Source organism: Loxodonta africana, chromosome 4 (genome assembly GCF_030014295.1).
Source record: "Loxodonta africana isolate mLoxAfr1 chromosome 4, mLoxAfr1.hap2, whole genome shotgun sequence".
NCBI lineage: Eukaryota > Metazoa > Chordata > Mammalia > Proboscidea > Elephantidae > Loxodonta > Loxodonta africana.
This window is the reverse complement of record NC_087345.1, coordinates 25,498,232-25,525,823: the sequence shown is the minus strand read 5'-3', so window position 1 is coordinate 25,525,823 and position 27,592 is coordinate 25,498,232. Positions and strand designations below refer to the sequence as shown.

General features: G+C 38.6%; 1 protein-coding gene across 4 annotated transcripts in view; it reads right to left on the bottom strand.

The window, feature by feature from the left end:
• Positions 1–27,592, bottom strand: part of SLC41A2 (solute carrier family 41 member 2) — a 169,010-nt gene that overhangs the window by 125,942 nt on the left and 15,476 nt on the right. For 2 of the 4 annotated variants that reach the window (XM_064283672.1, XM_064283671.1), the window contains one exon: positions 17,548–18,280. In XM_064283672.1, the coding sequence (XP_064139742.1) occupies positions 17,548–18,147 (600 nt within the window). In that variant the 5' untranslated portion in view covers positions 18,148–18,280. Of the gene's footprint in view, positions 1–17,547; positions 18,281–20,629; positions 21,086–27,096; positions 27,187–27,592 lie in introns of those variants that run through there. The other 2 variants (XM_023539097.2, XM_003405306.4) reach the window with 2 other exon arrangements.

The window sequence follows — 27,592 nt, the reverse complement described above, 5'->3', positions numbered from 1 at the left end:
GAAATAAAGGGCATCCAGATTGACAAGAAAGAAGTAAAAGTATCTCTATTTGCAGATGACATGATCTTATACACAGAAAACCCTAAGGAATCCTCAAAAAAACTACTGAAACTAATAGTTTAGCACAGTATCAGGATATAAGTATACAAAAATCAGTTGGATTCCTGTATACCAAGAAAAAGAAGATCGAGGAGGAAATCACCGAATCAATGCCATTTACAGTAGCCCCCAAGAAGATAAAATACTTAAGAATAAATCTTACCAGAGATGTAAAAGACTTATACAAAGAAAACTACAATACACTTCTGCAAGGAACCAAAAGAAACTTACATAAGTGGAAGAACATACCTTGCTCATGGATGGGAAGGCTTAACACTATAAAAATGTCTCTTCTACCAAAAGCGATCTATACATTTAAAGCAATTCCGATCCAAATCCCAATGACATTCTTTAATGAGACAGAGAAACAAATCACCAACTTCACATGGAAAGGAAAGAGGCCCCGGATAAATAAGGCATTACCAAAAAAAGAAGAACAAAGTGGGAGGCCTTACTTTACCTGATTTTAGAACCTATTATACCGCCACAGTAGTCAAAACAGCCTGGTGCTGGTACAACAGATACATAGACCAATGGAACAGAATTGAGAATCCAGACATAAACCCATCCACATATGAACAGTTAATATTTGACAAAGGCCCCAAAACAGTTAAATGGGGAAAAGACAGTCTTTTTAACAAATGCTGCTGGCATAACTGGATATCCATTTGCAAAACAATGAAACAAGACCCATATCTCACACCATGCACAAAAACGAGCTCAAAATGGATCAAAGACCTAAATATAAAATCTAAAACGATAAAGATCGTGGAAGAAAAAATAGGGACAACGTTAGGAGCCCTAATACATGGCATAAACAGTATACAAAACATTATTAAGAAATGCAGAAGAAAAACTAGATAACTGGGAGCTCCTAAAAATCAAACATCTGACCTCATCCAAAGACTTCACCGAAGGAATAAAAAGACTACCTACAGGCTGAGAAAAAGTTTTTAGCTATGACATTTCCAATCAGCGCCTGATCTCTAAAATCTACATGATACTCCAAAAACTCAACTACAAAAAGACAAATAACTCAATTAAAAAAATGGGCAAAAGATATGAACAGACTCTTCACTAAAGAAGACATTCAGGTAGCTAACGGATATATGCGGAAATGCTCACGATCATTAGCCATTAGAGAAATGCAGAGCAAAACTACAATGAGATTTTATCTCACTCCAAGAAGGCTGGCATTAATCAAAAAAACAAAATAATAAATGTTGGAGAGGCTGTGCAGAGACTGGAACACTCATACACTGCTGGTGGGAATGTCAAATGGTACAACCACTTTGGAAATCAATTTGGTGCTTCCTTAAAAAGCTAGAGATAGAACTACCATATGATCCAGCAATCCCACTCCTTGGAATATATCCTACAGAAATAAAAGCCTTTACAAGAACAGATATATGCACATCCATGTTCATTGCAGCACTCTTTACAATAGCAAAAAGATGGAAGCAACCAAGGTGCCCATCAAGGGATGAATGGATAAATAAATTATGGTATATTCACACAATGGAATACTACGCATCGATAAAGAACAGTGAGGAATCTGTGAAACATTTCATAACATGGAGGAACCTGGAAGGCATTATGCTGAGTGAAATTAGTCAGTTGCAAAAGGACAAATATTGTATAAGGCCGCTATTGTAAGAACTTGAGAAATAGTTTAAACTGAGAAGAAAATATTCTTTTGTGGTTATGAGAGGGGTAGGGAGGGAAGATGGGAGAGGGGTATTCACTAATTAGATAGTAGATAAGAACTACTTTAGGTGATGGGAAAGGCAACACACAATACAGGGGAGGGCAGCACAACTGGACTAAACCAAAAGCAAAGAAGTTTCCTGAATAAACTGAATGCTTCGAAGGCCAGTGTAGCAGGGACAGGGGTTTGGGGACCATGGTTTCGGGGGATATCTAAGTCAAATGGCATAATAAAATCTATTAGAAAGCATTCTGCACCCCACTTTGGAAAGCAGCGTTTGCGGTCTTAAGCACTGGCAAGTGGTCATCTGAGATGCATCAATTGTTCTCAACCCACCTGGATCAAAGGAGAATGAGGAACACCAAGGACACAAGGTAATTACAAGCCCAAGAGACAGAAAGGGACACATGAACCAGAGACTACATCAGCCTGAGGCCAGGAGAACTAGTTGGTGCCCGGCTACAGCCGATGACTGCCCTGAAGGGGAGCACAACAGAGAACCCCTGAGGGAGCAGGAGAGCCGTGGGATGCAGACTCCAAAGTCTCATAAAAAGACCAGACTTAACGGTCTGACTGAGATTAGACGGACCCCAGTGGTCATGGCCCCCAGACCTTCTGTTGCCCCAGGACAGGAACCATGCCCGAAGCCAACTCTTCAGCCAGGGACTGGACTGGACAATGGGATGGAGAGGGATGCTGGTGAGGAGTGAGCTTCTTGGGTCAGGTGGACACTTGAGACTATGTTGGCATCTCCTGCATGGAGGGGAGATGAGAGGGTAGAGGGCGTTAGAAGCTGGCAAAATGGAGATGAAAAGAGAGACTGGAGGGAGACAGCAGGCTGTCTCATTTCGGGGAGAGGAATTGGGAGTATGTAGCAAGGCGTATATAAGTTTTTGTGTGAGAGACTGACTTGATTTGTAAACTTTCACTTAAAGCACAACAAAAATTATTAAAAAACAGCCTGGTACTGATATATAATAGGCACAAAGACCACTGGAACACAATTGAGAGTCAAGAAATATACCCATACATCTATGGTCAACTGATTTTTGACAAGGCTGATAATTCCATTAGATGAAGAAATAAGAGTCTCTTCAATAAATGGTGCTGGGAAAAGTGGATTTCCACATGCAGAAAAATGAAACAGGGTTCATGCCTCACACCATACACAGAAACAAATTTAAAATGGATGAAGGACCTAGCAATGCAAATGAAAACCATAAAGTTCTTAGAAGAAAAATCAGGAGCAATCCTGTCAGGTGTAGCTTTTAACAATGATATTATCTAATACACTAAAAAACTAGCAACAGCAAAAGACAAAATAAATAAATGGGACCTCATAAAAGTTAAAAAAACTTTTGTTCATCAAAAGACTTCACCAAAAGTGAAAAGACAAGCTACTGACTGGGAGGATATCTTCAGAGACCATATATCTGACAAGAATGTAATAACCAAAATATATAAGCAACATCGACAGCTTAACAACAAAAAGACAAATGACTCAATCATAAAATGGGCAAAGGACTTAACAGGCATTTCACCAAAGAGAACATTCAAATGGCCACCAAACATAGGAAAAGGTACTCAGTGTCATTAACCATCAGAGATGCAAATCAAAACCACAATGGTTACCAGGAGCAGGGGAGAGGGGTGAAATGGGGGTTAACAGTGATGGAAATACAGCATTGATTAAGGGTAGGGTTACATACCTGATTATTGTAATTGCTGTCAATAAATCATACACCTGTAAAAAGCTGATGTGGCAAAAGTTGTATGATAGATATAACAACAACAAAAAAAAAAGAGTAGTTGCTCAGGCTGCTTATGTACAACCAAGAACCGTATGGATTTGGTTCCTCGGTTTGGAGGCTTAGGGCCATTGATTCATGGTACATCCCAGTTAAATGGCCTAATAACAGGTTTAGTGCTTCTGTTCTACCTCCTAGTTCCTTGTGTAATGCCTGGGATCTTAAAAGCCTACAAGCAGCCAATCCAAGGCAGGACAATTGGTCTCTGTTTGCCTGCAGCAACAGAGGAAGGGGAGTAAGGAATGGGAGGAGGATATGAAATGTACGACTAAATTGCCTCCATGAACAACTGCCTCCTTTGCCATGAGACCAGGAAGAACTGGATGGCACATGACTACCATTACTGAACATTTTGATCAAAGATTCTATAGAATGGGCCCCGGACACCCTGCTAACTCAGAAATGAGGCTACTCCCGAAGTCCACCTTTTAGCCAAACATTAGACAGGACTATAAAGCACACAACAACACAGGTGAGGAACGTTCTTCTTAGTTCAGTCAAGTATACGAGACCAAATGGGCATCATCTGCCCAAAAGCAAAGAAGGTAGGAAGAGACAGAAAACTAGACTAATGGATACAGGGAACCCAAGGTGACACGGGAAAGAGGGGCAGTGCTGACACACTGCAGGGATTGCAACCAAAGTCACAAAACAATTTGTGTATAAATGTTTGAATGAGAAACTAATTTGTGCATATACTTTCACTTGAAGCACAATAAAATTTTTTTTTAATTTCATGAACAACCAGTTCTCCCCAAACTGTGATTTTTAAGCAAGCAAAAATGTTAAAATATATAAAAGCTACTTAAAATTTCAGTATCTATAAAAACTGGATTTAATTCTCTGAAGCTTTGTAATAATCAGTGCCACAAGTAACAAATTCTCTATTTTTGTAATAAGTTAGCAAATATTTCTCTACTCTTCTAATTCTTATAATTGTTACAAACTATTAGCCTTATTTGAAAAAAAAAAAAAAAAAAACCTGTTGTCATCAACTTGATTCCAACTCATATCGACCCTATAGGACAGAGAAGAACTGCCTGGTAGGGTTTCCAAGGAGCACCTGGTGGATTCAAAATGCCGACCTTTTGGTTAGCAGTCGAACTCTTAACCACTACGCCACATGTTATTCAGTCAGTCTCTAAAGGAGCTACGAATTAGGATAAAACAACTTTAGACAATCATCACATATACACAAAAGCCAGCTTGATGCTGCTTTCCTTAGGGTAGGCACTTCAGATACGGCAGGTGTGCACAGCACACAGTTCACCTCCTGAACCTAGCTAATGATGAAAAATGAGATGCCCCAGGGTCACCTTTTCTCTGTCCAGCCATTTCTCCAACGAGCTCTAATTCCTTTTAGTGGGGAACGCTAGGTGTGCTTTTTGCTACTATAGTATCATTGCTTCTAGGCCCTTTCAGTGGGCAGAGCTAGGAATTTCTTTTTTTTAAAGTATGGATTCATATTAATAGCTCCAATATAACAATTGAGGATTTTTCTGTATTTTTAAATTTGTATTTGTCTTCTCTCTTACACTGAACATTTTAGTTGCTATTATTTTATATTTATTTGTGTTATACTACAATAAATACAAAATAATTTCAAAATTAAAAAAAAACAAAAGATTCTACAGAAAAACCCTGATCAAAAGGGCTGCAAAACAGAATTTGAAATTCTCATGGACTCCAGACTTCCTGGGGCTATGAAGATTGGATGAACCCCTGAAACCACTGCCCTGAGATAATGTTTAAGCTTTAAACCAAAAATATTCCTTGAAGTCTTCTTCGAATTAAACAATGGTTTCGCTTAATGAGTAAAACACATCTGTCTTCAGCATTACACTCTTTTAAGAACTAAGTATATGGAATCAAATTGATAACAGCAACAGGAAAGGTTAGACAGGAACCTTAGGGGCAGTGAATTTATGTAAATGGGGAGGATCAACTCAGAAAAAGAGGGTGAGAATGGTTGCACAACTCGAAGAATGTAATCAATGTCGCTAAACAGTACCTGTATAAACTGTTGAACTGGTTTTTGTTTTTCTGTGTATATTCTAAACAATAACAAATTAATAAAATTTTTTAAGCCCAGAAAGAAAACAATAAACTCTTGAAAAGTAAAATTCAAAATACCCTATGAGCAATTCTACTCTGCACATGAGATCACCATGAATTGGAATCAACTTGATAGCAACTAACAACAGTGCAATTCCACAGCCCACACTCTTGGTCACTGAAATGTACTGTCTTCCTGACTCCCCAAATTCCACTGAAAGGGCACCGAAATTTCTGACTCTAATAATGATTTAAAACTCCAGGCTTCAGTCCTCAGAGTCTTTTCTCTTCTCCTCCTACACTCACTCCCAGGGTGACTCCATCCAGTCACACTGGCTTTACAAGCCATCTATCTACTAAGGATTCTCAAAAATGTACCCACAACTCCTGTAACTCCAGACTCAAACAGCCAGCTTAGTCACTTCTTCTTTTGTCTAATAGGAATTTCAAACTTTCAAAACCAGATTCCTGATGTCCTCTTGACACTCCCCATCTCAGTTAATTGCCTCTTCAATCTTCCAGTTGCTCAGGACAGAACCTTTGAAGTCCTTTTTTTTTTTCCCTCGTACTTTAGATGAAAGTTTACAGAGCAAACTAGCTTCTCATTAAATAATTAATACACATGTTGTTTTGTGAAACTGGTTGCCAAACCCATGACAGGTCAACACTCTCCCCTTGATGACTTTGGGTTCCCCGTTACCAGCTTTCCTGTCCCCTCCTGCCTTCTCATCCTTGCCCCTGGGATGGAGTAACCATTTAGTCTTGTTTTGTTTTATGGGCCTAATCTTTAGCTGAAGGGGTGAACCTCAGGAGTGACTTCAATACTGAGCTAAAAAGGTGTCTGGGGGCCATACCCTCAGGGTTTTTCCAGCCTCTGTCAGACCAGTAAGTCTGGTCATTTTTTGTGTGTGTGAGTTAGAATTTTGTTCTACATTTTCCTCCAGCTCTGTCTGGGATCCTCTATTACGATCTCAGTCAGAGCAGTCAGTGGTGGTAGCCAGGCACCATCTGGTTGTGATGAACTCTCTTGTGGAGGCTGTGGTAGTTGTGGTCCATTAGTCCTTTGGACTAACCTTTCCCTTGTGTCTGGTTTTCTTCGTTCTCTCTTGTTCCCGATAGGGTGAGACCAGTGGAGTATCTTAATCTTAGATGGCTACTCACAAGTTTTTAAGACCCAGACGCTACTAACCAAAGTAGAGTGTAGAACCCTTTCTTTATAAACTATGTTATGCCAATTGAGCTAGATGTTCCCCAAGACCATGGTCCGCACAGCCCTCAGTCCAGTAATTTGATCCCCCAGGGATTTTGGATGTGTCTTCGTAGCTTCCATGACCTTGCCTTGTACAAGTTGCGCTGGCTTCCCCAGTATTGTATACAGTCTTAACCTTCACCAAAGTTACCACTTATCTATTGTCTATTTAGTGTTTTTGTCTCCCTACCACTCCCCTCCCTCATAACCATCAAAGATTGTTACTCTTTGTGTATAAATCTTTTCATGAGTTTTTATAGCAGTGGTCTTATACAGTATTTCTCCTTTTGTGACTGATTTATTTCACACAGTACAATGCCTTCCAGGCTCATCCTTGTCGTGAGATGTTTCATGGATACATCATTGTTGCGTAGTATTCCATTGTGCGTACGTACCATAGTTTGTTTATCCATTCACCTGGGGATGGGCACCTAGATTGTTTCCATCTTTCAGCTATCGTGAACAATGCTGACACGAACATGGGTGTGAATACGTCTATCCGTGTGACAGCTCTTATTTTTCTAGGATATATCACTAGGAATGAGATTGCTGGATCATATGGTATATATATTTCTAGCTTTTTAAGGAAGCGCCATATCATTTTCCAAAATGGTTGTACCATTTTGCATTCCCACGAGCAGTGCATAACAGTTCCAATCTCCCGCAGCCTCTTCAACATTTGTTATTTTCTGTTTTTTTTATTTGTGCCAGTAATGTCGGGGTGAGATAGTGGCTTTGAATTGCATCTTTAATGCCTAATGATTGCGACCATTTCCTCATGTGTCTGTTAGCCACTTGAATGTCTTCTTTGGTGAAGTATCTTTTCATATTCTTTGCCCATTTTTTAATTGGATTATTTGTCTTTTTGTCATAGAGGTGTTGGATTTTCCTGTATATTTAGAGATTAGACCTTTGTGAGGCTCATAATAACCAAAAAATTTTCCCAGTCTGTAGGTTCTCTTTTTACTTTTTTGGTGAAGTCTTTTGATGAGCGTAAGTGTTTAATTTTTAGAAGATCCCAGTTATCTAGCTTATGTTCTGGTGTTTGTGTATTGTTGGTTATGGTTTGTATTCTGTTAATGCCATGTATTAGGGCCTCTAGTGTTGACCCTAATTTTTCCATGATCTTTACAGTTTTTTGGTTTTATATTCAGGTCTATGATCCATTTTGACTTAGTTTTTGTGTATGGTATGAGGTATGGGTACTGTTTCATTTTTTTGCAGATGGACATTCAGTTCTGCCAGCACCATTTGTTCAAAAGACTGTTTTTTCCCACTTCATGGACTTTGGGCCCTTGTCAAAGATCCAGTGACCACAGATGGATGGATTTACATCTGGATTCTCAATTCTGTTCCACTGGTCAACGTACCTGTCATTGTACCACTACCAGGCTGTTTTGACTACCATAGCTGTATAGTAGAGGAGGGGACCTCATACCACCAGGAAAGCAGTGCTGGGATCAGAATACGTCCTTTGAACCTGAGGTTCCTGTGCTGAGATACTCCCAGACTAAGGGAAGTCTGCTGATGAGGACCTACCTCCAGAGCCAAGAGAGAGAGAAAGCCTTCCCCTGAAGCTGAGGCCCTGAATTTGGACTTGTAGCCTACTAGGCTGTGAGAGAATAAATTTCTCTTTGTTAAAGCCATCCACTTGCGATATTTCTGTTATAGCAGCACTAGATGACTAAGACAGTAGTTTCTGAGGTCCGGTAGTGTGAGTCTTCCTACTTCATTCTTCTTGTTCAATAGTGCTTTACTTACCCAGGGCCTCCTGCCTTTCCATTTAAAGTTAATGATTAGTTTTTCCATCTCTTTAAAGAATGCTGTTGGTATTTGGATCGGGATTGCATTGTATCTGTAGATTGCTTTGGGTACAACTAACATTTTCACAATGTTAAGTCTATCTATCCATGAACATGGTATGTTTTTCTACTTATGTAGGTCATTTTTGGTTTCTTGCAGTAGTGTTTTGTAGTTTTCTTTGTATAGGTCTTTTACATCCTTTGTTAGATTTATTCCTAAGTATTCTACGTTTTTAGGGGCTATTATAAATGGTATTGTTTTCCTGATTTCCTTTTTGTCATTCTCTTTATTGATGTATAAGAATCCAAATGATTTTTTATGTTTACCTTGTATTCTGCAACTCTGCTGAATCCATTAGTTCCAGCAGTTTTCTGGTGGAGTCCTGTGGGTTTTTTATGTAGGGTATCATATTATCCATCAATAGAAACAGTTTTACTTCTTCCTTTCCAATTCAGATACCCTTTTTTCTTTTTCTTGCCTTATTGCTCTAGCTAGGACTTCCAGCACACCGTTGAATAGCAGTGGTGATAAAGGGCATCCTTGTCTTATTCCTGTTCTCAAGGGGAATGTTTTCAGCCTCTCTCCATTAAGAATGATGTTTGCTGTTCGTTTTGTGTATGCTGAGGAATTTTCCTTCTATATCTATTTTATTGAGAGTGTTTATTAGGAATGGGTGTTAGACTTTGTTGAATGCCTTTTCTGCATCGAGATGATTTATTTATGTGGTAGATTATGCTGATTATTTTCTAATGTTGAACCATCCTTGCATACCTGGTATGAATCCCACTTGGTTGTGGTGTATTATTTTATTGATACGATGCTGATTCTATTGGCTAGAATTTTGTTGAAAATATTTGCAATTATATTCATGAGAGATATTGATCTGTAATTTTCTTTTTCTGTGGTGTCTTTGCCTGGTTTTGGTATCAGTGTTACGCTGGCTTCTTAGAATGAATTCAGAAGTATCCCTTCAATTTCTCTGTTCTGAAATAGTTTGAGTAATACCGGTGTAAGCTCCCCTCGCAATGTTTGGTAGAATTCTCCTGTGAAACCATCTGGGCCAGGGTTTTTGAATTGTTTTGTTTTGTTTTTTAATTACTTTTTCAATCTCTTCTCTTGTTATGGGTCTGTTCAGGTTTTTAACTTCAGTTTGTGTTAGATTGGGTAGGTAGTGTGTTTCTAGAAATTTGTCCATTTCTTCTAGGTTTTCAAATTTGTTGGAGTATAGTTTTTCATAGTACTCTGTTATGATTCTTTTTATTTCATTTAGGTCTGGTGTAATGTTCCCCATTTCATTTCTTTATTTGGGTTGTTTGTGTCCTCTGCTGTTTTTCTTTTGTCAATTTGCCCAATGGCTGGTCAGTTTTTTTGACCCTTTTGAGGAACCCACTTTTGGTTTTATTTATCCTTTCCATTGTTTTTCTACTATTCCATTTACGTCTGCTCTGATTTTTATTATTTCCTTTCTTCTGGTGGCTGAGGGCTTCTTTTGCTGTTCTCTTTCTATTTGTTCAAGTTGTGTAGCTAATGTTTTGATTGTCCTTTTGCTCTCTTTTGATGTGTGCATCTATTGCTATAGATTGACCTCTGAGCACTGCCTTTGCTGTGTTCCAAAGGTTTTTGTATAATGTGTTTTCATTCTCATTTGACTCTAGGGATGTTTTTATTCCATCTCTGATTTCTTCTATTACCCAGTGGTTTTTAAGCAGGGTATTATGCAGTTTCTGTGTATTTTATTTTTTTTTTCCTTGCTCTTCCTGTTATTAATTTCTATTTTGATGGCACTGTGATCAGAGAAGATACTTTGTATTATCTCAGTATTTTGGATTTTGTTGAGGACTGCTTTGTGGCCTAAGATGTGGTCTATTCTGGAGAAGGTTCCATGTGTACTTTGCAGCTTTTGGGTGGAGTGTTCTATATATGTCTATCAGGTCAAGTTGGTTGATTGTGTCCTTTAGCTCTTCTGTATCATTGTTGAGTTTCTTTCTAGATGTTCGGCCCTTTACCAAGAGTGTGTGTTAAAGTCTCCTACTGTTATTGTGGAACTGTCAATTTCTCTTTTCAGTGCTGTTAGAGTTTGTTTTATGCATCTTGGAGTCCTGTCAATGGGTGCATACATGTTTATTATGGTTAGGTCGTCATGACAGATTGTCCCTTTAATCATTAGATAATGCCTTTCTTTGTCTTTATGGTAGATTTTGTTTTACAGTCTATTTTATCTGAGATTAGTACTGCCACTTCTGCTCTTTTTTGGTAGCCATTTGCTTGATATATATTTTTTCCATCCTTTGATTTTTAATAAGTTTATGTCTTTGTTGCTAAGGTGTGTCTTTTGTAAACAGTATATTTATGGGTCTTGTTTTTTCATCCATTCTGTCACTCCCTGTCTCTTTATGGGTGCATTTAAACCACTTATGTTCAGTGCGATTACCTATAGGCATGAGTTTACTGCTGTTATTTTTTAGTGTTTTTTTGTGGTACCAATGTTTTCTTTGTTCCTCTTACTCTGCTGAATTCCTTTTATTTGTGGATTTTTTTCCCATTTTTGTAGATACTGTGTTTACTGAGACTTTATGTTTTTCTTCTTTATTTCAATGAGTAGGTTTGTTAACTTTCTTTGTGGTTATCTTGAAATTTAACCCTATCTTCCTGAGTTTGAGCCACTCTTTTATTACTTGATATTGTCTTGGCTTCCTCTCCATTTGAAAGTTTTATACCTACACCATTTATTCCCTGTTTCGTTGTTCTGACGTTGTTGTCATTTACAGATTAACCTCCCTGGTTCCCTGTTTAAATCTTTTAGTTTTGTTTTATCTTTGAGAATTCATTACCTAGGTTGGTATCTAGCTGATGCAGTCTTGCATCCTAGATTGAGGCTGTTGTCTGATGTTGGTTCTCTAACAGAAGACCTCCCTTTAATAATTCTTGTAAGTTTCATTTGGTTTTTACATATTCACTTAATTTCTGTTTATCTGGAAATGTCCTAATTTTGCCATCATATTTGAGCTAGAGTTTTCCAGAATATATTACTCTTGGTTGGCAATTTTTTTCAAGGTTTTATATATGTCATCCCACTGCCTTCTTGCCTGCATGGTTTCTGTTAAGTAATGAGAGCTTAGTCTTATTGTTGCCCCCCCGTATGTGACTTTTCGTTTTTCTCACACTGCTCTCAGGATTATTTCCTAGTCTTTGGTTTTAGCAAGTGTGATTATGATATGTATTGGTGATTTTATTTTGGGGTCTATCCTATTTGGGGTTCATTGAGCTTGGATGGTCAGTTTTTCATCTTTCATGATATTTGGGGACTTTTTTGTCAGCAATTCTTCAATCATTCTCTCTGTGTTTTCCGTTTTCTCCCCTTGTTCTGGAACTCCAATCACTCCCAAATTTTTGCTTTTTATTGTATTCCACATTGTTCTCAGAGTTTCTTCATTTTTCTTCATTCTCTTCTCTGACTTTTTCCTCAAAAAAAGTATCTGAGGATTTGTCTTCACTTTTACTGATCCTGTCTTCCATTGTTTTAAACTTGCTCCTCGAACCTTTTACAATACTGTCCATTTCTGAAATCTTGCTGTTTATCTTTTGGGTTTCTAATTGCTATGTTTGTATGATTTCTAGTTGTGTGTTTGACATTTTGTTCCTGTGTCATTTTCCTGAATTCTTGCATTGTTTTGTCTGTCTTTTACATGATTTTGTCTATTTTTTCCTTATTTTTGTCTGCTTTTTCCTTCATCTCTTAGATATTCCTGAGTTTTGAATTCCCAATCAGGTGGTTCCAGTGACTTTTCTTCTAATGGAAGGTCATCTGGTGTTTATTTTGACACCTACCGGAAGCATCCTGTCCTTTTTTTTTTCTTTCAATTTTTTGATATTTTTTGCTGTCTTCAAGACATTCAGTAATAATCTTCTTCACTTGCTGACTGCAGGTTTGTTGTTTCGTCCTGCTTTTTTGTTTTATTTGGTTATATCTGGGTAGGCCAGCTGGGCATTCTTTGTTGTTTATTGGTCTTTGGATACAATACTTCTGACCACCTTGTCAGATGGGGCCGGGACGCCGTGCAGGGCTGGGTCCGGTTGTCCTCACCTGTGCCACTCAGGGTGCGGTGCTCAACAAACAGTGCAGATAAGCAGGAGGGAAGAAGGAGGATGCGATGTGTGAAGCTAAGTGGGTGTGGGAAAGAACAGAAAGAAGAGACGCAGAGGCAAAAAAAAAAAAAAAAAAGGTGCTGAGGGAGCCTGCCATTGGAGTGGTGCAGACCTGGGGAAGCCATGTGCTGCTAGCTTTCTAGCCTGGTGGTATCGCACAGCCCATCAGAAAGGGGCAGAGTTGGCATACACAGCTAGATGGGCAGGAGAAAGGAAAGGAAGGGATGAAGAGAGATAAGAAACAAGGAAAAAAAAAAAAGAGGAAAGAAAAGCACACCTAGCCAGGTGGTCAGGAGAAAACAAAGGTAGAGACAAGAAGCCAAGGAAAAAAAAATTTCCCCAAGGGAGCCCAATGACGTGGTGGCATGGACCAGGGAAGTGTCTCCCCAGCCAGGTGGCACTGCACAGCCCATCTAGAAGGAGCAGAAATGGCACACAGTGCCAAGTATTCAGTAGAAGGGAAATGAAGGAAGGTAGTGTGAAACAAGAAACTGAGAAACAAAAAAGAAATGCCCCCAGGGAGCCCACCGGTGTGGCAGTGCGGACTGGGGAAGGGGCTCCCCAGTCTAGCGGCACTGCACAGCCCTTCAAGAAGGTGCAGAGATGGCACATGGCACCAGGTGTCTGGAAGAAAGGAAAGAAAGGCAGGTAGAGAGAGATAAGAAACCAAGAAAAGATGGAACAAAAAAGCCCCAAGAGAGCCCACCGACTTGGCAGCATGGACCGGGAAAGGGGCTCCCCAGCCAGGCAGCACGGCTCAGCCCGTCAAGAAGCAGTGGAGATGGCACATGCTGTCAGGTGTTTGGGAGAAAGGAAAGACATGAGAGAGAGAAGAAACCAAAAGAAGCCAAAAAGCAGCAAAGGCAACAAAAAAAGTAGCACTGAAGGAGCCGGCCAGTGGGGATGGGGTGAATCCAAGCACCAAGGAACTGGCGTTTCCCCAGCCGAGGGACTGCAGCTCATCAGAAAGTGCCAGAAGCCGAGTAGGGGGAAGAAGAGTGGAGGCTGGGAAAGCATGTATCCACGGTTATCAGGTGCTCTGTCTCCTGCTCGGAGCTCCATGAAGCTGCCTTTCTGTACTCACTGTCCACCATGAGTGGCGACTGAGGGGTCCACGATGGTAAACCCATGCTGCGTTAGCTGATAGGGGACCTCTGCTTCGTAGCTCTCCTCCTCTTTTCTCTGTCAGTTTCTTATTCCACTTGGTGCTTGATTGAGTTTTTTATCCCTTCCTTTGACGTTCAGGGTTCCAGGACTGATATTTGTATCTGTCTTACTTAGTTTTTCAGGTCTTTGCTGTGCAGGTACAACTTGGTGCTTCTGTCCATAGTGCCACGTTGGCTTCATTTCCTGAAGTCATCTTTTACTTTCCTCTTTCTCTCACATACCCATATCAAAATCCTCAACAAATTCTCCTGGCTCTGCTTTCAAAGTGCATCCAGAATCTGACCACTTCTACCATCTCCACTGCTACCATCCCACTGGATTCCTGCAATGACCTTCTAATTGGTCTCTCTTCTCTCTCCATTACCAATTAATACCCTAAACAGCAATAAGAATAGTACTTTTATAAAAAAAAAAAAAAAAAAATCAAACCATGCTCCTTTTCTGCCTAAAACCCACCAATGGCCTCCTATCTCAAACTAAATGCTTAAGTTCTTACAATGGCTTATAAAATTTCCACGTGTTTTATCTCTCCATCTCCATGCCCTGGGCCTTATCTCCCACCACTGTGCCCCTTGTTCAATCTGCTCCAGAAACAAATATGTTTGTAATTTGCCACCTATTTGCTACAGGTATCCTCAGATTCCTTATCAGAGGGGCTTTTCCTGGTTACCCTATGCAAAAAAGCATCCATCTGCCTGTCACTGGCCATTCCTCTTGCCCTGATACATTTTTTTCTCTATAGCACTCATTTCCACCTGGCATACTATCATTAATATAAAATATTAAATTTGATTTTGAGATGAAAACTATGAATTAACAACCACAACTAATACTCCACATGATTTCAGCATTGTTCTGAAACATGGGTTTGACCTCAGAAGACAAAAAAATATGCAATGATAATATTATACTTAACTTTTAAAAAAATTTAAAGATAAAAATGTACCTAGATCCTCGGATAAATCTCAATGATAGCCAATTTACTAATATGTAAATAGGAGCAGCAGCAGCTAGGATATATTGAGCTTACCAATAACGACTTTACTGATAAAGAAAACAAAACTTGGAGATATTAAGTGAGCTGCCCAATAGTAAATAGCAAAGCAAGATTTATACCCAATCCTTCACTCTAAATCAGAAATTCTAGTATTTAGGGTTTCATGGACAAAAGTTCAAAATAGTTTTGATGGTTCTTGATAGGAATGCTAGCTTTTGTTTTGCCAAATGACATTTTAAAAATCTACCATCTACTATCAGAGATAATGACTTCTATAAAATGAATTCAGAAATAGCTAAGTGAAATACTCTTCTCTGAATACACACATGCCCTGCTTGTAATATAACTGCTCAATAAATGTTCCTGGTTGATTAATAACAGACCGGCAAATTCTGGCTAAGAACAACTAGAATAGCTAGGCTAGATATAAACAGTATCTGCTTCACGATCTTGGACAGCTAACAGAAGTATGACAAATCACCAGACCAAGATCTGAGACAATTCAGAAAATCAGAAGGTGAGCCTGTGATTTGGGGCTGTTTTTCCCAAGAAGGTATCTGCTGGTTCCAGAAGAGGTGGCTAAGAGGTTGAAAGGCCAAACAGTACTTATCACACTCGTAGAATGAGGGGATCAGAGTATGAGTCCAGGGCCTACGAAGGGGAGTCAGCTGGGGTGCTGGGAAGACCCTATGTTTTGGGTTGGGAATCCCAAAAGATCTCTACCTTAGCACTAAGAGTGAAATGGAAGTAGACTAGCCTTCAAAGGAATGCAACCCAGATTCAAATGTTCACAATCTCTGAAAGCGAATTAAGTTGCCCCAGACTTCTAGCTCTGCGAGGTGCCTACCAAAAGCAAACAAAAATCTTCTGTGGAAAAGATAATATCATCATAAGCTTAAAATTATTTTTACACAGTCAACTTTTCAAATACAGTGTCCAGCACACAATAAAAAATTAAACAGGCATTAGGAGACAAAACAACATAAATGAGAAACAACAGAAAACAAAACAGCAGCATCTGATGTTGGAGTCATCAGATGCAAGTATTACAATAACTCTAATTTCTACGGTGAAGGAGATAAAAGGTTGAAAATTTCAGCTTGCTCAAAACGAGAAACTTGAAGAAGTATAAGAGCATATTTGAAAAAAGTGCCAAAAAGAAAATCTAGAACTGAAAAGTACAATAACTAAAATATAGACAAAAGGTACAAATTTGTATAAAAACATAATTTATCAAACTGACACTAGAAAAAATAAAAAAATACGATTAGCTCTGTGACTTTTAAAGAAACTCAATCTATAAATGCTTTCCCACAAATGGGGAATTATTGTTAAGAAAGAGGTACTGACTTTCTGTTAAGGGTGATGAAAAAAATTGGAAATGGAAAGTGATAAGGATTGGTTGTACACATATAAATGGTTCAAACAGCAAATGTTTTGGTATATGTACTTTACCACAATTAAAAAAAATTCCCAGGAAGAAAATGCCAGGCCTAGATAGCTTCATCCGGGAATTATACCAAACATTTAAGGAATAAATAATGTCAAAGTTACATAAATGCTTATAGAGAATGGGAAAAAGGGGGCATTTTTCAAACTCATTTTATGAGATTAGCATTACCTTGATATGAAAACTTGCCAACAATATTATGAGGACAATTACAGACTAATCTTACTCATGAACATAAATACAAAAATCCTAAACAAAATATTAACAAACTTAATCCAGCATTATATATAAAATAATACTTCATGACATTATATTTATTCTAGAAATGTAAGATTGGTTTAATTTTTAAAAATCAGACAATATAATTCAACACAGCAACAGAATAAAGGAGAAAAAAATCACAGTTTTATCAGTAAACACAGAAAAACCATTTGATAAACGTCAACAACCATTCATGATTTTTAGGGGAAAAAAAACCCTTAACAAACTAAAAAAACTTCCTCAATATTACAAAAAACAACAACCTCATACTTAATAATGAAATGCTGAAAGATTTTCCCTATTCTAGCTTCTATTTTACAGCGCACAGAGCCCTGGTGGTGCAGTGGTTAAGAGCTTGGCTGCTAATCAAAATGTTGGCAGTCTGAATCCATCAGTCGCTCCTTGGGAACTCTATGGGGCAGTTCTACTCTGTCCTACAGGGTCACTGTGAGTTGAAATTGACTCGATAGCAACGGGTTTGGGTTTGGGTTTGGGTTAGAGGTCCTAGCTAGTTCAGAATGGCAGAAAAAAATAATTTAAATGTATAAGGTTGGAAAAGAAATAAAACTGTCCTTATTCACAGATGACATGGTTGATGAAAGAATTTTTTTTTTAATTCTTGTATAACTTAAGAGACAAGAAACTCCTAGAAATAGCAGAGTCTCTATTAGCGTCACCATTCATTTTACTAAAGAATAAATGAAATCTAAAGTAAATGTTTGAGATAAGTTACTTACATAGTGCATTTTAAACAGAAATGGAATATCAAAAAGACAGTAAGGTTAAATAAAGATGAAAACATACCTGCACAATATCCAAAACCATGCCAGCTGAAACTGTTCCAAAGCCAGCTAGCAAAAACGGCACAAGTATTTGCAAGGCCATTGCTCCACTGGATTCCTTTGGTAATTTTTGGTTTGTTTCCACAATGGCATCTTCATCACCATCACTAGAAATATCTTCATTTTGTAACATGGCCGTGGTTTCTGAAGCTTCCCTTTCATCACAATAATTATAGTTGGCATAGTCATCATACTTTTGATTGCAGCTTGATGGTGCGTGCCCATTATTGCCATGGAAAGACTGTTCCGGGAAACTGTGATACTCCATGTGTTGCTCTGATCTATTACTATAAGTCTGTGCTGCAGTTGATAACCCATCTTGCCAAATGCCGTTTGTTTTTTTGTGTCTGTCTTCCTGATTTTTCTGGTAAATGACTGGAACCATACTCAACAGTAAGTTTAAAAACTTATCAGACTGAATCGTATTTAAATTTAAAGTCCAGTCTACAAAACCTCCCCCACTACTTGGCCCACCACTTGTTTTACTGGTAGTAAATCTTCCTTTACTATTAGTCATATTGTCATGGCAAAAGACCCTGTACTCCTTAGATTCAAGCTTCATGAATGACCGCAGATGAATCAGAACCACACACACACTGGTTTCAAATTAAGATGCTGGCTCCATTGTGAGGAAGAAAAACATAAATGTTTCCCCTAATAAAAGATATTCAGTAGGTCCACAGCAGGGGTTGGATCTGAAAAGATAAAAATAAAATAATTTTTCAAAATCAGATTAACTGTCTTGATATTTAGTTTTTATAGTTAAAGGTATAAAATGTACATGTTCTTAAATCAACCCTAAGGTACTGACATTTTGCTTTGTAAAACTAAAACGTAAATGCCTTGTGCCATGCAGTAACTATGCACAGAATATAGCCCAGAACTTTTCTGTGTGTGTGTGTGTGATCAATTTAGTTAGAAATCTCAAAATTTGTTGATCAGATGGGTATTTTACATATTTTAAAGTTTGGAAAAGCAAAGATGTCACTTTGATGACTAAGGTGCACCTGACCCAAGCCACAGTCTTTTCAATCTCCTTGTATGCATGTGAAAGCTGGAAAATGAAAAAAGAAGACAGAAAAAGTGATGCATTTGAATTGTGGTGTTGGTAAAGAATACTGACGATACCACGGGCTGCCAGAAGAAGGAACAAATCAGTCTTAGAAGAAATACAACTTCTTTAGAAGCAAAGAGTGAGACTTTGTCTTGCTTGCTCTTGGAAACATCATCAGGAAAAACCAGTCGCTAGAAAAGTATATCATGGTTGGGAAAGTAGAGGATCAGAAAAAACGAGGAACACCTCCATGAGATGGATTGACACCACAGCCTCAACAAATAGGCTCAAACATATCAAAGATCATGGAAAGGGTATAGTACCAGGAAACATTTCGTTGTTTTACACAACGGCAATTAACAATAACAATTAATAGACTAAAACCCGCAGAACTCTCTCACAAAAAAAAAAAAAATTGGAAATCAAGTCATATTATGGTTATTATGTATTTCTACTTCTGCTACTCTCCAAGTGTACATTCTGCTCCTTTCATTTTCTATTTATTTCTTTTATGTTTCTGTTTGCTATTAAAACATACATAGATACAACAAGATACATTATGTGGTTAGTTAATTAGCTTTCAGAGAGGTCATACCAAACAAAACTAGAGCTTAGCAATTACACAAATTATTTCCTTGTTTTATAAAAAATATTGGTACATACCTTAGAATAACACCCAATAAGTACTTTATTTTGTAACTGTAAAATAGATTCACAAAGATTGTGTCTATTTATTTTGCTTTTTGGCAGCACCCAAACAGCAGGTTGACTTCATGATTGCTCAATTTTTGTCAACTACTTTCACTTAAAGATTCAAAGCTCTGTGTAAACTTAAACCCTCACCAATTTACCTCAATGAATAACTCCTCCCATTCTAAGCAAAACCAATTTTTTAAAGGCCTTTCAGATATCAGTTTCATCATCTGAACTCTTCAGCATCTCGATTTCTTGTTGAAAATTCTTTTACTTAAGAATTTACTGTCAGATCACTTCTCTTGGCACTTATCCCAAGCAGCTCTTCAATAACTGTCCCTTGTATTTTCCCATTCACTGTAACAAGACTTTCTGCTGTCCTGTCATCACCTTGTTCCCAAAATAAACCTGTAACCTATGAGGATGCACCAGAACCTATGAGGACATCTTGGTCCCATTTTTGCGGACTGCTGATCTTGACAATTGAATCATACTGAATAACTCTGTTCTCCATTTGAGCTAGCCCTACAGCTATTACTAAAATTATTTCTCATTTTTAGCTTTTTGATTTCATTATTCTCATCCACTGGGCTCTCTGCATTGCTAATTTTTGGTTTCTAATTGTTTCGCACTGGTTCAACACCTTCCACTAGGTTACTCAGACCAGCTAAATTATCTCCTATTCTGTTCTGAGCTTCCATTACTCCAAGCAAACTTCCTTTATTCAGTTTTCCCACTTCTGCACTTTCTACCATACCATTCATACCACCTAGTAACTTTCACCTCATTCAAAGGATCACAATAAAAGTAAACCACTTCAAAGAATTCTATCTAAATTAATGTAATCATATATACAAAGAAGAAATAGCCGGCAAAATCAGGTGCCCACGACACAATTTACCCTCACTTTGAAATGACTGAACCACCCCCACTGGCAACAAATTCTTTATCAAAATCACCTTCACCTGCTGTACCTGCAGCTTTTAAATCATTGAAAAGGCTTCCAACCTTTTATTGCACTGACCCCCCCAAACCAAACCCACAGCCACCGAGTAAACTTCAACTCATAGTGACTGTACAGGACACAGAAGAACTGCTCCATAGGGTTTCTAGGACTGCAAATCTTTACAGAAGCAAACTGCCATATCTTTCTCCCACAGAGCGGCTGGTGGGTTTGAACCGTCGACCTTTTGGTTGGCAGCTGAGCGCTTTCACCACTGTACCACCAGGGCTCCTCTCGCACTAAAAAAAAAAAAGTAAGGCTAAATAGGAACTGTAAGCACCTCTTCTGACTTACCTACAAATTGCTAAAGATACCCTCAGGAACAGATCTTGTTCATAACCCAGGGACTGCCTGTAAAACTAGAAAAAAAAAATTTAAATACATTGATCTTTTCAGCTCATTTCCTTTAGTTCACCACGGAAAAGGAATATACCCCATGGCAACACTTCTGAAGAATAAAGGTGAGCCCAGTCAGTAACTATCTCACGAACTTTATGAGGCGTAAGTCTCAAACTGATCCAAACGACAGTTGAATTTTAGTAACTGACATACTTTATCTTGTAGTTTTATTATCATTGTTCAGCTTATTTAAAAGTACTTGAAAAGTGAAATATAAGAAATGCTACCACACAAATACTGTCCTCCCTAATTTAAAGGCTCATCTCGAAAGCAGGAAATATCTCCTTTTTTGACTGAAATACACAGAGTTAGCCCCTAAAAAAAATCTGAACTTCTTTGGCTTAAACTACAAATGTTCTAAGTAGAATTCAAAACCTCACATAGGTTTCATTTAGGTAATAGGTAGTGATGCCAAACTTCCTTAAGTTGGGAAAAATGGGTGAAAAGCGAAAGGGCAAGTAACTGCCATCTCAATAACAATGGATTGCTGTAAAACTGCTGAACCTGAAATTCTCTGAACAAACACAAAAGCTCAGGACAAGTCATGGACACGATTCAGATTCTGACATCCAAAAGCTAGCTGATTCCATAAAACAATCACTAGTTTCTAAGACTGCCCCTACAGAAATGACTAATGTCATACAATTTATCAACCCCAAAGTTTCTGTATGCTTAAAAGACAGTCAAACATTTGTAAAGAATTTGTTTAAGCCCAGCAGAATAATCGGTGCTATAATAAATCCTCAGTACAATAAATTCTCAACACATCTCAAATGATTTTTCAAATGAAATCATACCAATACAACTGATTTTGCTCTCAGAATCACAGTCCTCAGCCCTCCCACCCCCCATAAAAATAGAGAATTTTTTAAAGAATACTTTCAATTTGGAAGAAGAACACATGAAAACCAAGTCAATTAATCAACTAAAACACGATTCATAGTTAAACCATCTCCACTAACTGAGAAAACGTTGACAGGATAAATACGGTGCGTGTCCGAAGAACTAAGTGAATTGCATAAACAGAATATATTTTATTCTACCAAGCACCATCAGTTAGATTATATCTAGCCCCTATCAAACCAACCAACTGAAAAGTGAAAAATAAAAAAATCTAACCACTTAAATAGAACTTTTGATTGAATCGATAGCAATACATAGAAAGTTTTAAAATACAGAAAGCAAACAATAACCAGATACGTCAGTAAGGGCTGCTATTTGAAACACATCAACGGATAGCTGGATAGGTAGCAAGCAAATCAGCTGAATCAGAGAACTTTGCTTTGGAGTGAGAAACTGCTGTTAAACAACCACCAAAAAAGTATATTTTCCCTATCCTATAATCTATGTTAAACATTCCTTACATCTTATCCAAGTACTTAATGACTGGCATGTAAAATTCATTAATTTCCTGAAAACTATTGCAGAGATGGCAAAGAGCAAAAAAAGAGAAAACAACAAATGCCGGCGAGGTTGTGGGGGGACTGGAACTCTTATACATTGCTGGTGGGATTGTAAAATGGTACACCCACTATGGAAAACAGTATGGCACTTCCTCAAAAAACTAGAAATAGAAATTACTTTATGATCCAGCAATCCCACTCCTAGGTGCACATCCCAGAGTTAGAAGAGCAGTGACATGAATAGACATATGCACACCTATGTTCACTGCAGTATTATTCACAATAGCAAAATGATGGAAGCAGCCTAAGTGCCCATCAACAGATGAATGGATAAACAAATTGTGGTACATACATACAATGAAACCCTACACAACCATAAAGAGTAATGAAAAGTCCATGAAACATCTTACAACACAGACAAATCTGGAGGACATTATGCTGAGTGAAATAAGACAATTACAAAAAGACAAGTATTGTACGGTCCTGCTATTATAAAAAGTCAAGAACAGATACACACACAGAAAGCAAAGCTCTATAATGGTTACCAGGGATGGGAGGGAGAAGAAGGGAGAGGTCACTTTCTAGATGGTGGATACTTGTTACTACTGGTGATGGGAAAGGCAATTCTAAACATGGATGAAGTCAGCACAACTTGACCAAGGTAAATAAAGATATGAGAAAGTACATGAGAAAATGGGACAATTCCAGTAAATGCTGTAACATAGACAATTTTGCAACACAGTAAAAACATAGAAAAAAAAAAAACCTGTTGCCATTAAGCCAATTCCGACTCATAGCGACCCTATAATGATGACACAGTAAAAGCAACCAAAAAAATATGTGCGGTTACGTAGGTAGATATGGACGCATATGTGTGTACAGGTATGTGTCATTTAACATCCGTTCAGGCAATGTCCGCTCAGGCAATATCGCATATATGTCCACGGGCCAGGACACCCAGGTGTCTGAGCGCCAGGATGGAAGACTTTCATCTTGAGGTCAGACACCCAATTCTGCCCAGCTACCACATGTGATCCAGAAGCCACCTAGTCTGCGGCAATGGAGGTCCAGGCACAAACTCCCAATCTTGGTCCCCCTTGGCTCCCATGACTCTGTGGGTCTAGTCCCCACGTTTTGCCTAGTGTGGTCCTATAGGGCGCCAATGGAAAGGTATGGTGCCCTAGGCACCCGAGCCCTGGCTCTGGGGCCATCTGCCACCTTGGCCCACATTGTCCCCTCCCTGTGCAGGTTCTCACAGACAAGCAGGCTTTCCCTGCAGCTGGCTTTGCAGAGAAGGCTGTGACAGCCGAGAGGGACCTGGCAGCACTCGCCTGAGGCATCCACAGTGGGAGCTGCCTGGACCACTCCACACAGCAGCCTCTGGGCCAGTGTACCCGGTAGCCCTGCACCCTGAGAACACAGGTGTTTATGCAACGATCAAATCACATAACATCCTATTTCACAGAACATACTGTGGGCATTAAGCAACACATACCTGTATAGGGAGGCATATGCGAGTAAACGCACGTGCATGTACAGGTGTATCTGCAGGCATATGTACATACATATTTAGGTATGCTGCATATAGATCTACCATAACAAACCACCTAGGAGGCACAGCTACAGAGGCTTCCTAGACATATCCAAACAACTTGAAGAACTGGTTTACTGGGTTAAAAGGCTTGGGTCCATTGTCTTGGGGAACAACTTAGTCAACTGGCATAACATGGTTCACAAATAGTCTACATCCTAGTTTGGTGAGCAGGGTCTGAGATCTTAAGAGCTTGCAAGCAGCCATCTAAGATACAACTATTGGTCTCTACTCATATGGAACAAAAGAGAATGAAGGAAACCAAAGACTCAAGGAAGAAACTAGTCCATAGGACTAAGAGCCCACATGAACCACGGCTTCTTCTAGCCTGAGAACAGAAGAGCTAGATGGTACCCAGCTACTACTGACCATTCTGACCAGGGACATAATAGAAGGTCCCAGATAGAATGGGACAAAAATGTAGAATATAACTGAAATTCCAAAAAAAGGCCAGACTTACTGGACCAATAGAGACTAGAGGAAGCCCTGAGACTACTGCCCTAAGTTAACCTTTGAACTTGGAATTGAAGCCATTTCCGCAGGTCACCTTTCAGCCAAATAATAGATTGGCTTATAAAATAAACCGTATCACCCATGAGTAATGAGCTTCCCTAAACAATTAACTATACGAGACCAAAAGGTCGACATTTACCCAAAAGCGAAGATGAAAAGGTAAAGAGGGGAAAGAAGCTAAATCAATGGAAACAGAACAGAAATAATGAGAATGCCAATACATTATAAAAATTGTAACCAATGGCACAGAACAATCTGCATAAAAAAATTGTTGAAAGAGAACCTAATTTGCTGTTTAAACTTTCACCTGAAACACAATAAAATATTATTAAAAAATAAAATTAAATCTTAAAAAGATTTACTGAGATACCCAATCACAGAATTTTTCTTGCTTCCTAACAGTGGCCCGTCTAGAGAAAACCCCACTTCCTTAGACCCTCCCCAAAGTCACTCAAGTAAAGCCCAAATCCTATAATAAATCTTTCTAACACCATCATACTAAGGCGCCCCGTGGTTCCCTATGGTGCACGCTCTCCCTCACGGAAACATGTAATAAACACAACTTGTTCTTGGTGGTCAATGGCAGAAGGGCATTGGCTGTCAAACTGTTTTATGTGTCCCTGAGTTTCATTATGGGGATGTATTTGTATATTTGTGAGTTCGTGATTCTTCTTTATGATTTTTCAACTTTTTTTAGGTTTAGAAAATTCTTCTTCACTCCAGAATTGCAAATATTTCACTTATATTTTCAACTAGGTAGAGACAATGAAGAGAGAACGTACTGAGAGTAAAAGGAAAGAGAGAGAATGTTTGAATTTGGGAAAAATAGGGCAAGCAATATAGAATTCTAAGGTAATGGGGCGGGGGGAACTATTGCAGAGAACATCACCCACCTCATCACTCAGTCTCCCTTCCCCTATATAAAGTCACATAAAAACCAAAACCAAACCCATTGCTGTCGAGTTGATTCTGACTCATAGTGACCCTATAGGACAGGACAGAACTGCCCCATAGGGTTTCCAAGGCTATAAATCTTTACAGAAGCAAATTGCCACATCTTTCTCCAGCAGAGAGGCTGGTGGGTTAGAACCATCAACCTTTGGGTTAGCAATCGAGCACTTAAGCACTTTGCACTATGGAAACTTATGAAGTCACATGAGAAACATTATTTAGAAATTATAGCTACAGAAAGTCTTGCTACTGAAAACTGGCATTCTTACTTTTATTTAATAAAGATTGAGCTCCTTTTTTATTTCAGCAGCAAGGAAACTTAGCATTACATCTGAAACTTAAATCTCACCATCATTTTGTTGATCTTAAACGTTACATTCCTAGTTTATTTTCTCTGGTACTGATCTTGTACTTGTATTTCTTAAATCGATATTTCTTGTAGGGGATGTTTTTATCAGCTGATTCAACACATTTGTGTAACAGGATAGTATACATAAAAATAAAATATAAATAATACATTTCCTTAACTGTTTTCTCTGGCACGTATATATGCGAAATACCTAAATTTAGAAACTAGATAACTGGAGTTCATCACCATTTCAAATGCGTCGAAATTAATATTCAGAACTCATACAAAAATATATTTTCCTACTTTTACTCTTAACACATGCTTATACTCTTAGAGTTCAATTTTTAAAATGCAAACCCTCTTCTGAGACCAACTTGACTCTTTGTATAATTAAACTAAAAATTAAAAATAACAGCTTCCAGAATTTTAAGGTACAGAAAGCCAGTGTGTCAAAGTTTAAAAGAAAAACAAAATATTTTTAAGAGAAGGGAAAAATTATTTGCCACATGTTAGGTTATCATTTTATTCTATTTCTAAGGCCAAGAACGTCCGATAATTTTTATGGGACACATTTAAAATATTTACTCAGAGTACTGGTGCTATTCATCCACAGGTCCTTCTCTTTCCTCTCTTCCAGAGTTGAAGCAGCACCCTCATGTGCAAACAGGCCACAAGAGTGACATTACCTTCCCTTGGTGATGAAACAGGTAGTGCAGGACAGCTCCTGTAAGAGCCGAGGTCTTCCTCATGTAGTGGCTTACTACCACCTTCCCTTTCTGGGCTTCCTTCACAATGGCACCACCCACGGGAATGGAGCCAGATCGTCTACCTCCCCAAGCTATCTTTCCTTCAAAAGTGCTCCCTGGCACACTGTACTATGGAGTCAGTTTAAGTCCACTCACTCACTAGAAAAGGCTATATGCAGATTAGGTAAATTACAGGTACACGGTGTTATGTTACTCAATCATCTTGGCATCAAACTGAAATGATGACCTAACTCTTTCAGTATCTTTATTTCCTGCAATCAAGTCTCTCCTCTACCCTTTGGTCAAGGCTGAGCACTTTTTTATTCAAATGCCCAGTTAAAAAAAATTAAATTTGAAAAAAGGGGGGGCGCTTTTCTAGAGGGCTCTGAGCCCAATTCTTCCTGTTCAAGTTAAAACTAGCCTCAAAGCTATCCAAACACCAATTTCATTGTCATATAGTGCTCTTTGCCCAGAAAAAAGTCTTGACTTTCTTTCTTTCCCAGCTCATCTGAAACTGTACTTCTAATATTCACTGGGACGTTGTTGCTGTTAGGTGGCATCGAGTCCATTCCGACTCATAGCAACCCTATGAACAAAACAAAACACAGCTCAGTCCTGTGCCATCCTCACAACTGTCGCTATGCTTAAGGCCATTGTTGCAGCCACTGTGTCAAACCATCCACACTGAGGGTCATCCACTGGGATAGAGTTTTTTATTCTGTCTCTATTTTAAACAGAAGCAGCATGTATACAATGCAAAAATCAAAGCAAACAAAAAAAAAACAAAAGTAAAACAAAAACTGTTTTACCTGCAATTTCATCATCCAGAGATAATCACTGAAGATATATTGGTATATATGCTGAGTTAACACGGGCTGCCAGAAGAACAAACAAATCTGTCTTGGAAAAAGTACAGCGAGAATGCTCATTAGAAACAAGCATGGCAAGACTTCGTCTCACATACTGTGGACTTGTTATCAGGAGGGACCAGTCCCTGGAGGAAGACATGCTTGGTAAAGCGTTGGTGAAAAAGAGGAAGATCCTCAACGAGAGGGACTGACACAGTGGCTCCAACAATGGGCTCTGACATAAGAACAATTTTGAGGATGGCAGAGAACCAGGCAGTGTTTCATTCTGTTGTACACGGGGTCGCTATGAGTCGGAACTGACTCCACGGCATCTAACAACAACAACACGATGACTTTATTATCTTGTCTCTGTACACATTTTTAAAAACGAAAAAGGCTCATATTGGTTTGCAACCTACTGTCTTCATTTTATAAAAGAGCAATAAAATTTTCCTAC